Consider the following 12329-nt stretch of genomic DNA (forward strand, 5'->3'; position numbering starts at 1 on the left):
ACAGGACAAGCGGAGAGAAAAAGTATTTGCAAAAACTAACGAACATAAACATTAAAGGAATAAAGAGCGCACCATTTTGACATCTGCGAGCGCACACGCTTCACGAGTATTCCCCACCGCGAAAGACGACTAATTGCGTAATACAGTTAACAACAATTTGCTTAGGATTAACATAAATTATCAGGTGACCGGGTACATTGAATGACTGTGCGTGCAGAAACATTGATCGAGCAGATTTAAGCACGAAACACTGTAATGCTTGCACATGTGGATTTCCGTAAAAATGCAATGCCAATGACGACTCTCCCGCGCTCGTACCAAATTACTAACGGCTAACATACGCATCAGATTAGCGGGGAAAAGAGACCTCTTTATCAGGCAGCATTTTCTCATCACGTCGTCCGTGAGCAAGGTAGGGGGGGGGTCTCATTTTCAAGTCAACTGAGACCACGAAATACACCCTTGATGAAGACGTTTCCAAGAGGGGGAACTGCATACACACACACACAAACCCACACGCAATACTATATAGACTCGGACAAATTGCTCAGTTCAGTCACGAACACTATCTCAGTGCGGCTGCGCACAGCATCGGTAGACCCACGATGTGTCGTGCACGCCGTCCAGTTAAACAAGAGGCTGTCTCTCAACAGTGATGAGCATATAAGAATAGGTTTTAGCCTTTGTGGCAATAAAACAGGAGGTGCTAAGATGTTCAAACACCAAAAAGAAACCTTTTGCAAGGAATCATGTCTGCATTAGCCACGCATACTTGTGGTGAACATGCAAACAAAAACATGCTCCGGTAATATGATGGCATTGTCTTTGAAACTGATTGGTCTACACCAGAGACAGCCTTCTTTTGGGCCGAGTCTCAACCAGTTTTTAGACCAGAGAACGCCAAGAGGCGAACAGCACATGGTTGCATGTTCACCACAAGTATGTGTTGTTGATGCAGACATGATTCCTTGCAACAAGATTGTTTGGTGTTTGAACATCTTAACACCTTCTGTTTTATTGATACTGGCAAGCAAGGTGCCTTTGGCAGGGCTGTGCTCTGGGCTTATCGTTGCCGCATTCCGCACGGCGGTGACGATGACGACGCCACCGCCTTCTCATTTTCTCGGTAAAATGCTCATTTATAATTTGACATCAACCCGGAAGTCAAAATGTTCCAGGCGGTGTCTGGGGTTTACATAGTGACAGAAAATATTTATATCGAGGGGAAAAAACCCAAGGGTCACGTAGCCTGGTGAGTGCATTCTATTAAGAGGAACAAAGCGGATTGATGCAAATAGTGTTAAATCTCAATTTTTAATCTGCTGCTGGATGAATACCCTCCCTATGCCATGTCGGTCTTCAAGGGTTGTTTGACCATACTTTTATTTAATCAATTAATTCAAATATTTCGCCTGCAAAATCCCTTGCGACTTAACATTGAGGGTGTCCAGGGTGTCGTACTCCACCAGGCTGGTCAGCGTGAGATGCTACTCACAACCGATGTTCTCAGCAGCCGTGGGTCAGCGATTGAACGAAGGCAACACGGTTCAAAAAGTAGTGGCGACTCACTGCGCCACCGCTCCTCACAGCCTTCATGTGCACATTTGCTCAAACGGTCTGATAACTGCGGGCCCCATTGACAGATTGAGAATTTGGCATCTTTGGAGGCTTCCCTTCGAGTGCCGCCCCCACCCCCACCGTGCTTCCTGGAAGTGCCGTCTTTGCCAAAGAATAATAACGACGACATGCACAGGGGACTGGATGCGTGTGACAGCACGCGAAGGCGTGTACACACGGGGGGGGGGGAGTTGGTGGGGATGCGTGTGAACGTGACTTGCACACTTATTTTCCCAACGCTTGCGTATACACCGCCCCCTGTGCGCGTCCACGTGCGTGCGGTGCGTTTGTGGGTTGCAATGCCGACAGACAGAAGGCGAGCAAGCGGGGTTAAATTCTCACACATCTGTCCCCGATCTCATCGGCGGTATCTAATCTCAACCCCCTTTCTGTTGATGCAACCAATTTCCAGCGAGTTCAATTTCAAAAATAAATTCCAGCCGCCCCCCCCTCTCTCCCAGCCACAAACAAGGCCATTACAGAGCAGTTCAATAAATGTGCGAACGCCGTCCACATCGCCGCACACCAGACACCTTTCCCCTCGAGTTATTTTAAGGGCGGCCGTAGCTACCGGAGTGCTCACGACCTCCTCCATGGTGACAGCGTAGCGTGGGCTCCGAAAAAACAACAACCGAGCTCATCACTCTCGCTGTTTGCGTTTAGAGTGGGGGGACCGGCGGGCGGGATTCACTCCAAGTTCGACGGGCTTTAGAGAGAGAGAGTGAATTTCAGGTACCCAAGGGAAATTTGTCATACTTGCGTGGCATAAACTAAGCAGGTCAGCAAGTGTTCGGTGGCGTTGCCGGCCTTGGGGGTGTGGGGTAGGGCAGAGACTGGACACAATTGACGGTGGGTTGGTGGGGAGGGGGGGCAGCAGGAGGATCGCGGGGATGACGGCTGGATCAGCCGAGCGAAAAGTACAAAGGGCGGGCCTTCCCAGGCGCTGTGCGTGCTAGATCCAGCGCTGGCTACACCGGCCTTTGTTTGCAAACCAGAATTACTGGGCTGGAAAGCAAACATTCGCTGTTTGGGCAATGCAAACAACACTGCGAACAAAGAACCCATTTCCTTTCCAGCAGGGTACACTACCCTTCAAACCCAGTCCCCCCCCACCCCACCTCAAAGCCTCCCCCCTAAAAAGCTGTCAGACCATCCCCCTCGCCACCACCGCCGCCGCCACCCCTTTAAACCAACGAATGGTCTGGCATTCAAATCCTGTTGTGACCTTACAATGCCTCCGCTCCCATCCTCCCTAAATTTAGGATTCCTAAAACAACTGCTGCCGGGGCCCAGCTGAGCAACCCCGGGCTTAAAATGTTCCACATTCCAACGTGACAAAGGCTTCGCTTTGTAGGCATGCACGAGGGAAGATGGGGGAAAAAAAACACGAAGACAACTGAAGAAGCAAATGAGTGGTGCTTTAGGGCAGGCAACTTTTCTTCAGGCCAATTCCAAAGTTGAGATAACACAAAGGGGCTACAATGACGGAGCTTGACTCATGTTCTGCCAGCAGCCATAAAGGAGGCAGGATTGCTGCCCTAAACATTAATCTCGGCAACGCCGAGGGGTCAGTGACATGCCCCTTTATGGCGAGGCAAAGCTTGAGGCTTGGCCACGACACGGGCAGACACCGTGCTTCCGCGTGGCCATAGCGAGGGCAAGCCGTCCACTCGGGCATTCATCCTGAAATCCTCCTACGTTACATAAAGAAAAGCCGTCTTGTATCAGACCCCCCAACCACCACGCAGCCCAACCTTCCCCCAACCACGTGCTAACACGCCATCAATCAGCACTTACGGAAACAAAAAAAACAACAACAAAAACCACCTCGAATATAGTGCCAACTGGTTCCAAGCTGTGACGCACCTCCATTCTCACCATTGAAACTTGAGATATCTTTTGTGACCTTCCCTTCCACCCCACCATTCCCTCGAGAAACGCGACTGGTGTCTGGTTGTCTACAGTAACGTAAACACCGCTACATTATTTCATCGGACCGCATGCTCGCCGCTTAACCGGGAACAACTTTTTTTCCACCCGTTAACATTACACCTGAACTTCAGGTATATAACGCAACGATTTAGAATAGCCCTAAGAGTGATTGCTTATCATTAAAAATAAAATAAACGGAGGAAACAACACACACATGCGCGCACGTGCACATACTCCTTGCCAAGCACTCCCCGTGTGCTGACATTGTGGAGAAATAATACATTCCAAATGCCAACGCTTCCTCTTTTCACTTTGAAGAGACACACGTGGGAAGAGCCCGCTTTGATCCATAATGTATGCTGCGGGAGTCTCAAGGGAGAATGACACAACTCAAATATGCGTCCCAACACATGGCGCACAACACAACAGCAGCCCCTGCAACAGGCCCAACATCCTTCTGCTCATCCGACACGTCGGCTACTCAAGCGCAACTGTAAACATTGACCAACGTCTTTCCTGTGTCCAACACTGTGCAGCGCCAATTGGGCATTTAGATTCCCCGAAGTACAAATGTTATAAATTTTGCGTGTGACAAAAAAATTAATATATCTAAACCAGATTAATATTTTCACTCACACTCACCCAGACACGGCAAGCCCATTTAAGTTCATGAGTAATGGAAAGGGCTGCGCGATAATCGTTAAGAACGAGGTTACAGTGAGGACACGTTTGGCAATACTCACCTTTAACCTCCCAAAGCAGCTCACAGCAAATCGGACACACCCTTGTATCAACAGTTAGTAAAAAAAAACCCCACGTCGTCTAAAATTGCAAAGTTTACATTTGGCAGGTGAATTAAACATCCTCCTGTCAAACTGACAGATTTTGCCTTTGTTTGTGTTCCAGTGTTGCAGTTGTGTGCGCCACATGCCGCGTCTTGCCAAACTCCAAATTCCGTCCACTCAGAAGCTGTAAAAAAAACTGCCCGAGGTGCTGAGATCATTATGTCTTTATGTTCCCATTTTGCCCGATTTAATGCTTTGTTTTTTTGGAAGCCTTATCTACACCCCACTGTCCCCCGAGAGGGCCCAGTTTAGCTGATTCAGAGCATGGTGCAGATAGCGAGGGTCATTAGCCTCCTGAATCATCTGCAACCCGAGGGAAGGAAGACTCGTTGTGAATTGTTAACGTAGAGATTGGCGGGAGGGGGGGGAGGCAGCCGTTGACAAAACAAACCACGTAGTGGAATTTGAGCCCATCTGCTCCCTCACTCTTCTTGTCCGTGCTAGCCCGGGGTGTTTACATAAATTCCGTCATGCTTTCAGGAGGTGGTGGTGGCAGTGGAGGGACAGAAACTCTGCTGCATCAAGTGGAAACCCAAATCCCATTCCGTTCTCGCCAACCCTCCCGGATCCCCACTTGCTGCGCAAAAAAAAAAGACAACCACGCAATCCGCTTGCCGCTTCTGGCGAGGGGCTCCTTTCTTATTTTTTTGGCCTAACAGATTTTCGAATCGAAGCCCCCAATGCCTCGGATGTCGAGCTGTCCAAAATCCACAATAGATGGCGTTACGAGAGCCAACAACAGTTGTTGCTAGGGGTGGAATTTAAATTAGTCGCTCCGGCGGATTTCGTGGTCTGGGCTCCCTGCCAGAAATTCAACAAACCCCCACCACCTCCAACCTCCCCCGCCTCCCCCTCCAAATGTCATCGTAAACAGCTTTCATGAGAAGCACGCCCACATGGGGCTTGGAAGTTCAACTGCCGATGTGCAAAGAAGAAGCCAGCTCCGACACAGGGAGGCCTTGTGAAAACCACTCCTCGGCCACAAAACTCTTGGATTTCGTGAAATGCAAAACTCCAAAGGGGTGCACGCAAAAAAATCCACGTGATGTACGTCAGCGCACAAGCCAGCAAAATGCATTCATCGGGGAAAGTGGATATCACGTAGTTTGCGCATGTTTTTTTGCACCTCCAATGTACAGATTGAGCATTCACTAAATCCTTCGTGCTTGGGGGTGAACGGCGCTTAGAAGCAGAACGGACACTTCCACGTTGCTGAAATTGCCATGCTTTGCGCGAGCTCCGAATGCAGACAGTCCCCGTCTATTGCAATCACCGTTTTTGGCACAGCTGGAGTTATTTAATATGTAATGTGCATTAAAAAAAACAACTCGCACAAATGTATAGGTTTGTACACAGAACTGTATTTACATACATTACTGATGACAGCAGTGGATGTTGACATAACAGAAAAAAGTTGTCTAATTTATGCATGATCTATACTGTGTGATACTATTCCTATGTTGCACTCAATTAAACAAAACAAGACGAGGCTGGACAAAGCATTTGGCAATCTATTTTAAGTGCGTACATCAACTGGAGAGGAAATGTGATAATTTCTGAAGTGTCATACAAAGTTAAACATTGAGCCGTGAGCAGCCTGCGATCGCTTTAGCTTTGTGAGTTTCACCACCAAAGCTTACTCCTATTTTAACAGAAAGATACGCCGATAAAACAATAAACAGGGAGAGAAAAAAATCAATAACTAAAGCAATTACTAGAACAGTACATACCTCCAAAAATATATGACACTTGTATTAGCAAATTCGTTTAATCAAAAACGAAAGTCTTCCTAAATATTTACATTTGAGTAAGTACAGTCCACCCAACGGCAACATAAAAGTCTCAACCAGCCCGTGCCCTCTCAGCTCTGTGTTTTTTTCATCACCATCAATTTCGTTTGTTTAATACGTACATATATAATAACAATGGGATCACACGCTCTGTGAAGGTCCTAATGGTCCATCTCCTTCTTGACGGCCAGTATGGTCGCTATTTCACCCTGCATGAAGGCCCAGGGCACGTTGGAGCCCACCAGGGGACACTTCTGCCCGCTCGGGCAGTACACCTCGCCGTTGACACCCTGCTTCTTGATGCTCTCGCGCGAGCACGGGAAGCAGAACTTGTGTGACGGCACGGACGGGCACTGCACGAAGTGCGTGTCCTCCAGCCGCTCGTGGCAATTGGTGCAGCACAGGGGCCCATTGCCCGCCACGGACGAGTCCGGCAGGGACTGTGGCACCGACTGCTCGGCGTCCGACTGCGAGCTAGGCCTCGGCGTCTCACCATTGCGCACTGCGCCTCCTCCTCCTCCGCCTCCTCCTCCTCCACCTCCTCCTCCACGACGCTGCTGCTGCTGCTGTTGCTGCCCGGCTGCAGATGCGGGTGAAACGGGGCTGCTGCTGCTGCTGCGCTTGGCCGTGGTGGAGTGTACCTGGTTGTTGCCCTCCTTGGGCGACTGCGCCGTCACCAGGTTGTCGGCGACTGACATGAGCGCGGCCATGGGGGACGTCCCGTTGCGCAGGGTTGACTCGGGAGGCGTCGTGCGGCTCGAGTTGAGCGCGGCCGCTGGCGGCGGGTGAGGCATGCTGGGCGGGTAGCCTCCCCCTCCTCCTGCCCCGGCCGCTGCTGCCGCCGTGCCACCTGGGGGAGGCGGCGGCATCCACGGCTGCTGCCTGCCGTGTGAGTGGTCCTCGCCTCCTCCTCCTCCTCCACCGCCGCCGCCGCCGCTTCCGTTCACCTTGGGGCCACCGCTGCCCACCGAATCCGGGGGCTCGGGCGACGCTTTCCGCTTGCGCTGCCCTCGGCTGCCCAGGTATGCGCGGGGCACGCTGCAGTACACGGTGGGCAGCACGGGGCAGCCGGGGTCCAGGAAGGGCACGGGCAGCATTTCCCCTCGCGGCACGTCCCTGAAGAAGCGCACGGAATCCGTGAGTAGCTCGGACATGGGCCGCCAGTCGCCCGTGCCGTGCTTGCGCTCGTACTCGAGCCACTTGAGGCCGGACGAGGGCCCGCGGGTGAAGTCCTTCATGCTGTCCTGGCACATCTGCCGCGCGGCGCCCGACGCGCTGGGGAACACCACCCCCGTGCCGCTAGGGTACTCCACGAACACCTTCAGCTCGTAGTAGTCCGAGGCGCCCTTCCCCCCGCCGCTGGCGCAACCGCAGTCCACGGCCACCACGCGGCCTCGCTGGAGCGTGGGGTCCCGCTTGAGGCGCACGTCGAACGGGGTGCTGTTGGACAGCGTGACGAGCGTCTCCCGCACGGCCTTGGGCCGCCCGGGCCACTCCTCGGCGCGGTTGCGCACGCTCTCCGCCAGCTCGGCCAGGGCCTCCACGCCGCGCTTCTCCTTCAGGTCCCGCTCGCCGTCCACGGACGAGGACGACGACGACGAAGACCCCCCACGCTGATGCTGCTGCTGTTGCTGCTGCTGCTGCTGTTGCTGCTGTTTCACCCCCAGCGCGTCCATACTCACGCCCAGTGACAGCGGCAGACCCGGGTGCTGGTGCGGGTGTCTGCCAGCTCCTGGGTGCCCGAAGCCCAACGGTAGCTGGTGGTGCTGTTGTTGCTGGTGGTGGTGCTGCTGTTGTTGCTGCTGCTGGTGGTGGTGGTGTTGCTGGTGTTGCTGCTGGTGGTGCGGGCCGCCGCCGCCGCTGCCACTCACCATGTGGTGCGGGATGAGGCTGGGGGGTAAGGCGCCGGGCGGCGGCACGGAGTGCGTCCGGCGCGGGTTTGGGCTCTGCCTCTGCAGCTCGGGCGGCTGCTCCTCGACCTTGGGGAAGCCGTTCACGGCCGGCGACGCGGGCAGCCCGTTCGTGATGCGGCCGGGCGCTGCCGGCGGGTGGAACTCCAACATGCGGGCGCGCTCCGCGGCCGCCGCCGACAGCTGATAGCGTTCCATGGAAGAGGCGGCTTGGTGCGACAGCGACCTGCCGCCCATCATCTCCACGTGGTTCATAGGCACGTCCTTGGACGACGACGACGATGCCGCGGCAGAGGACGCCGAGGACGAGGAGGAGAGCGCGTCCACCTTGAGCGAGGCGGCGAGCGAGGCGGCGAGCGAGGGCGCCGAGGAGGGAGGTCCCGGCGAGCGGCCGTCCTGAAAGCCGTGGGTGCGCTTGAGCGTGCGCGCCGTGTCCAGCACCAGCTCGATGCGGTCAGCTCCCTCGTAGTTGACGCAGCCGCGGCACACGGGCTCCGAGAAGTCCCACAGCATGGCCCAGGGCATGCGGGGCAGGTCGCACAGATAGCACGACTGGCGGCGCGACGCGGCGGACGCGGCAGAGGCCGCGGCAGAGGCCGCCATGGAGGTGGAGGACATCGCGCGGCGCGGGCTGAAGCCGACGGGGGTCTGCTGCTGCTGCCGCTGCTGCCGCTACTGCTGCTCTGAATGACCGCAGTGTTTTGCTGCTGTTCGGAGCGAGGAAGCTAGCACATCCCCGACACCCGCCCACCCCGACCTCCCCCCCCACCACCTCCTCCTCCTCCTCCCCCCCCCTACAAATTATCGCAAGACTGCGGTAAAGCCCGCTGCAGAAACACTACAATAATAATAACAACCGACCAAAGGCGGTGGAATTAACGATGGCGGCAACAATAACAACACCACTACGACTCGACCGCTCGCGCAGTTTGCCGGAGCGCGCGCGGTGCTTTTACGCACGACAGCGACAGAGGCAGCAGCGGCGGTAACAAGTGGCGCTGTGTGTGTCTGGGGGGCGATGACGACGACGACGCTGCTGCTGCTGCTGCTGGTGGCCGCACACGTGGCCGTGCCGATGCCAAGTGGCGCTGAGCGCGGCGCGTGGAGGAGCTCCGTGAGAGCTCCGTGGGTCGCGCGCGCGCCGCGTTTCTTGTGCACGCGGCGCCGCGCGGCACCGCGGGCCGTGATGAGCCGTGACGTCACAGCGGGCTCATTACTCATTCCAGTGGGGGGGGGGGATCCCTCCTCCCCCTTGTTCCCCATGTACACCACCATCACCACCCCACCCCCCGTCTCTCTCGCACGCTTCCTCCTTGCTCCGTTCGTCCCCCACTCGTCGCCTCTCTTCATCACCCCCCCACCCACCACCACCTCTCCAACGCACCCCTCGCGTTTCTATTCCTTTACCTCCTCGCCAGATCGAGCTGCCTCTTTCAACCCTTGTCGCTGGCTACCCCCCCCCACCAGCTTCCTTCACCTCGTCTCCCCCCAACCACCCCCCCTCTACGCCTCCGCCTTTCAACGGCGGTCATGCTCGGCTCTAAAATATCCACTTTACCATGTCCCTCTCACCCCCCCCCCGTCCTTCTCTCTCTCGCAAAGTCTCTCTACCTTGTATCTTGTGTACCTTGTGGATGACACGCAAATTCGTGAAGCGTTCTACCTTGTATCTCTCTCGCCTCTGGTTTTTGCTTCGCGATCATCTCTCTCCCCGAAGATGCGTCTTCTCGCTCGCTCGATCCGTGTTGCACGTGGAAGGGCAAACCTGAGTCAAGACTCGGCGACATAACCCTTGCCATGCACCTCCTCGGAGGAGGAGGAGAGATGTCCGACTCTCACGACTCTCCCCGACATCCGCGACACAATCTGTGCTGCCAGCTCCAGATCGCCGCGCAGCCGCAGCGGATTTGAGAGTTAAAAATGTTTGCGTGGATCCACCAAACGCCTCTCTGTCTTGTCTCACTCACCCCCAACCTTCGTCTCGCTCGCTCGACTCACAACATACAATGACCCCCTCTGTGTGCCAACCGATCGCGGCCGACGTTCTTACTTAACCTGCACGAGACGAGCGTGGGGAAGTATGGCCAAATATACCCCCAAAATAACCCACGGGGAGGCTTGGGGTGGCTTTTCAGTAATCCATTTCCATCGGGATTACTCTCATCACGCGTGTCCTTCAGCAGCGCTCTCGTCTCTTCCTTGCACCACCACCATCCATCTCGCACGAGACAAAGATCCCCCGTGTAGCCTCAACGGACTGTTGGGGCAATTGCTGTGAGCGAGCAGCACACGAGGGGGTGGCCAGCACCACGCCCGGCCGCCTTTGTCTCCCCAGTGGGAAAATGTACACATCGCACCAGGTACTCAATTGTGTCTGAGTTGACATAGGGGGAGGCCCAGGGCGGGTTCACATAATCGTCACCGGTGTTGATGGTCATCAGCGGGTATCGAACTCACGCGGGGGTATACACACACGCAGATGTACACACACACACACACACGAGTGTACACACACGCGCGGGTACATACACACATACACGCACGTGTACACACACGCTCGGGTACATACACACATACACGCGTGTACACACTCGCGTGTGTGGGTACATACACACACGCACGTGTACACGCACGCACGTGTACACACACACACGCGTGGGTACATACATACACACACGCACGTGTACACACACACACGCACAACGCCCCCCTTGCTCCGCTCAGCCCACGCCGTGGCCCAGGGCGTGTACAGTAGCGAGTGAGCGAGTGGCTGCTGCTGATGATGCTGCTGCTGCTTCTGCAAGGCGGAAGACGCAGCCTTGCAGCAGCAGCGGCGTGAGCCTTCGCTGTTGTTTCCTCCTGCAGCACACGGGCCTTAATCGCAACACAATTATAATTTACCGAGGCCCCCGCTCGCTATTGACGCTTTAATGCTGCGGATGTCTCGGTGGGAGGGGGCGGTGCGGGCCGCCGCGTCACGTGACGCCCACCGTGACCTCCCCGCGGTTCAACCCCAACCCCCCCCCTTACCCCCACCCCCATCCCATCTCGGCGAGGCTATTCTTAGCCGGATGGTCTAACAAACACGTCGAGTTGATGTGGCCAGACTTGAGTTGTGCTTATATTTTGATTTTTATCTACAATGCTCCGCACAACGTCACATATTCCGCTTGGGTACAGTTACTGCTGTTGCTGCTGATGCTGATCGAGCAACGCGGTCGCATAGTTTGTATGGAGCCATCTCGCCAATGACGCCTGATACATCCAGAAGGATTTGTTTGGCAGGCCTTTAATACGGCTGATGAGACCCAGAAAATCGAACCCGGTCTGGAGTTTGCTCAAGAAAATGTTGCTTGATGATAATGTTCGTCTGGAAACCCACGAGGTTGATGGACTAAAATTCAATACGTTAACGTCTCCCATATGTACAGCCATATTAAAATACATCTTTTTGACACGAACCATCGGCCACACTGCTTTCTGGGAATGCACAGTTGAAGCAACATCAGTCGCATACAAACTTGGGAACGGTTTCGATATTCGGTGTCCCATCAGCAGACCCCCACAGACAATCGTGGACCTGCCGTACGTTTCACGACGGTTTTACCACGCGGGACTTTCGCGACATTTGGCGTAAAAAAACAGAAACGACGTGGCAATCGCGGGACGGAGCGAATTTGTTCCTCCGTAGATGACCCCTCCGTTCGTGCGGTTTACACGTCTCCTGCTAAAGCTCCTCCTTCCCCCCAAGATTTGAACGACAAGCCCGCGAGGCAAACAAACGCGTTGCTACCCACCGCCACCCAACCCACCACGGGGGGGGGGGGGACGTAAGCCACGATGCTCCCCGGGGCTGCCGAGCGCCGACCGGCCTTCTCAGGCCCCCCCCCCCATCGGACTCTCGTGGCGACTTCAAAGAGCGCGAACAACGCTCGCCAACACGTGGATTGCGGGGCCGCGTGATGTTTGGCAAATCGGCCGCTTGAGCCTTTTTACGCCGCGTTGTCACTTCGCCGTCCGTCTGGCGCCGTCGAGATGGGACCGTGTCAAGTTCGCACGACCTAAACCCGCACGTGGGCCTCTTGCCCGATGGTAAAGCAGCAGCAGCAACAGCAACAGCGCGTATCATTTACGCGAGGACAACACGTAACGTCAGGCGATATTTACACGAGCGAGCCATCATGCATGGGATAACAGTCATGTTCTAACTAGCAAATGAGAGAATGTACCCTCAA

The 12329-nt window shown here is 55.1% G+C and overlaps 2 protein-coding genes across 4 annotated transcripts in view; both read right to left on the reverse strand.

Annotated features, from left to right (window-relative positions):
- The window catches only part of KIAA0586 (KIAA0586 ortholog), a 187257-nt gene that overhangs the window by 111262 nt on the left and 63666 nt on the right, over positions 1 to 12329 (reverse strand). The window lies entirely within an intron of this gene.
- On the reverse strand, positions 5736 to 8843 carry IRF2BP2 (interferon regulatory factor 2 binding protein 2). Its single transcript, XM_078596552.1, has one exon. The coding sequence runs from the start codon at positions 8710 to 8712 to the stop codon at positions 6346 to 6348; it is 2367 nt and encodes a 788-aa protein (XP_078452678.1). The 5' UTR covers positions 8713 to 8843; the 3' UTR covers positions 5736 to 6345.

Source organism: Lampetra planeri, chromosome 7 (assembly GCF_965212315.1).
Source record: "Lampetra planeri chromosome 7, kcLamPlan1.2.h2, whole genome shotgun sequence".
Classification (NCBI taxonomy): Eukaryota; Metazoa; Chordata; class Hyperoartia; order Petromyzontiformes; family Petromyzontidae; genus Lampetra; species Lampetra planeri.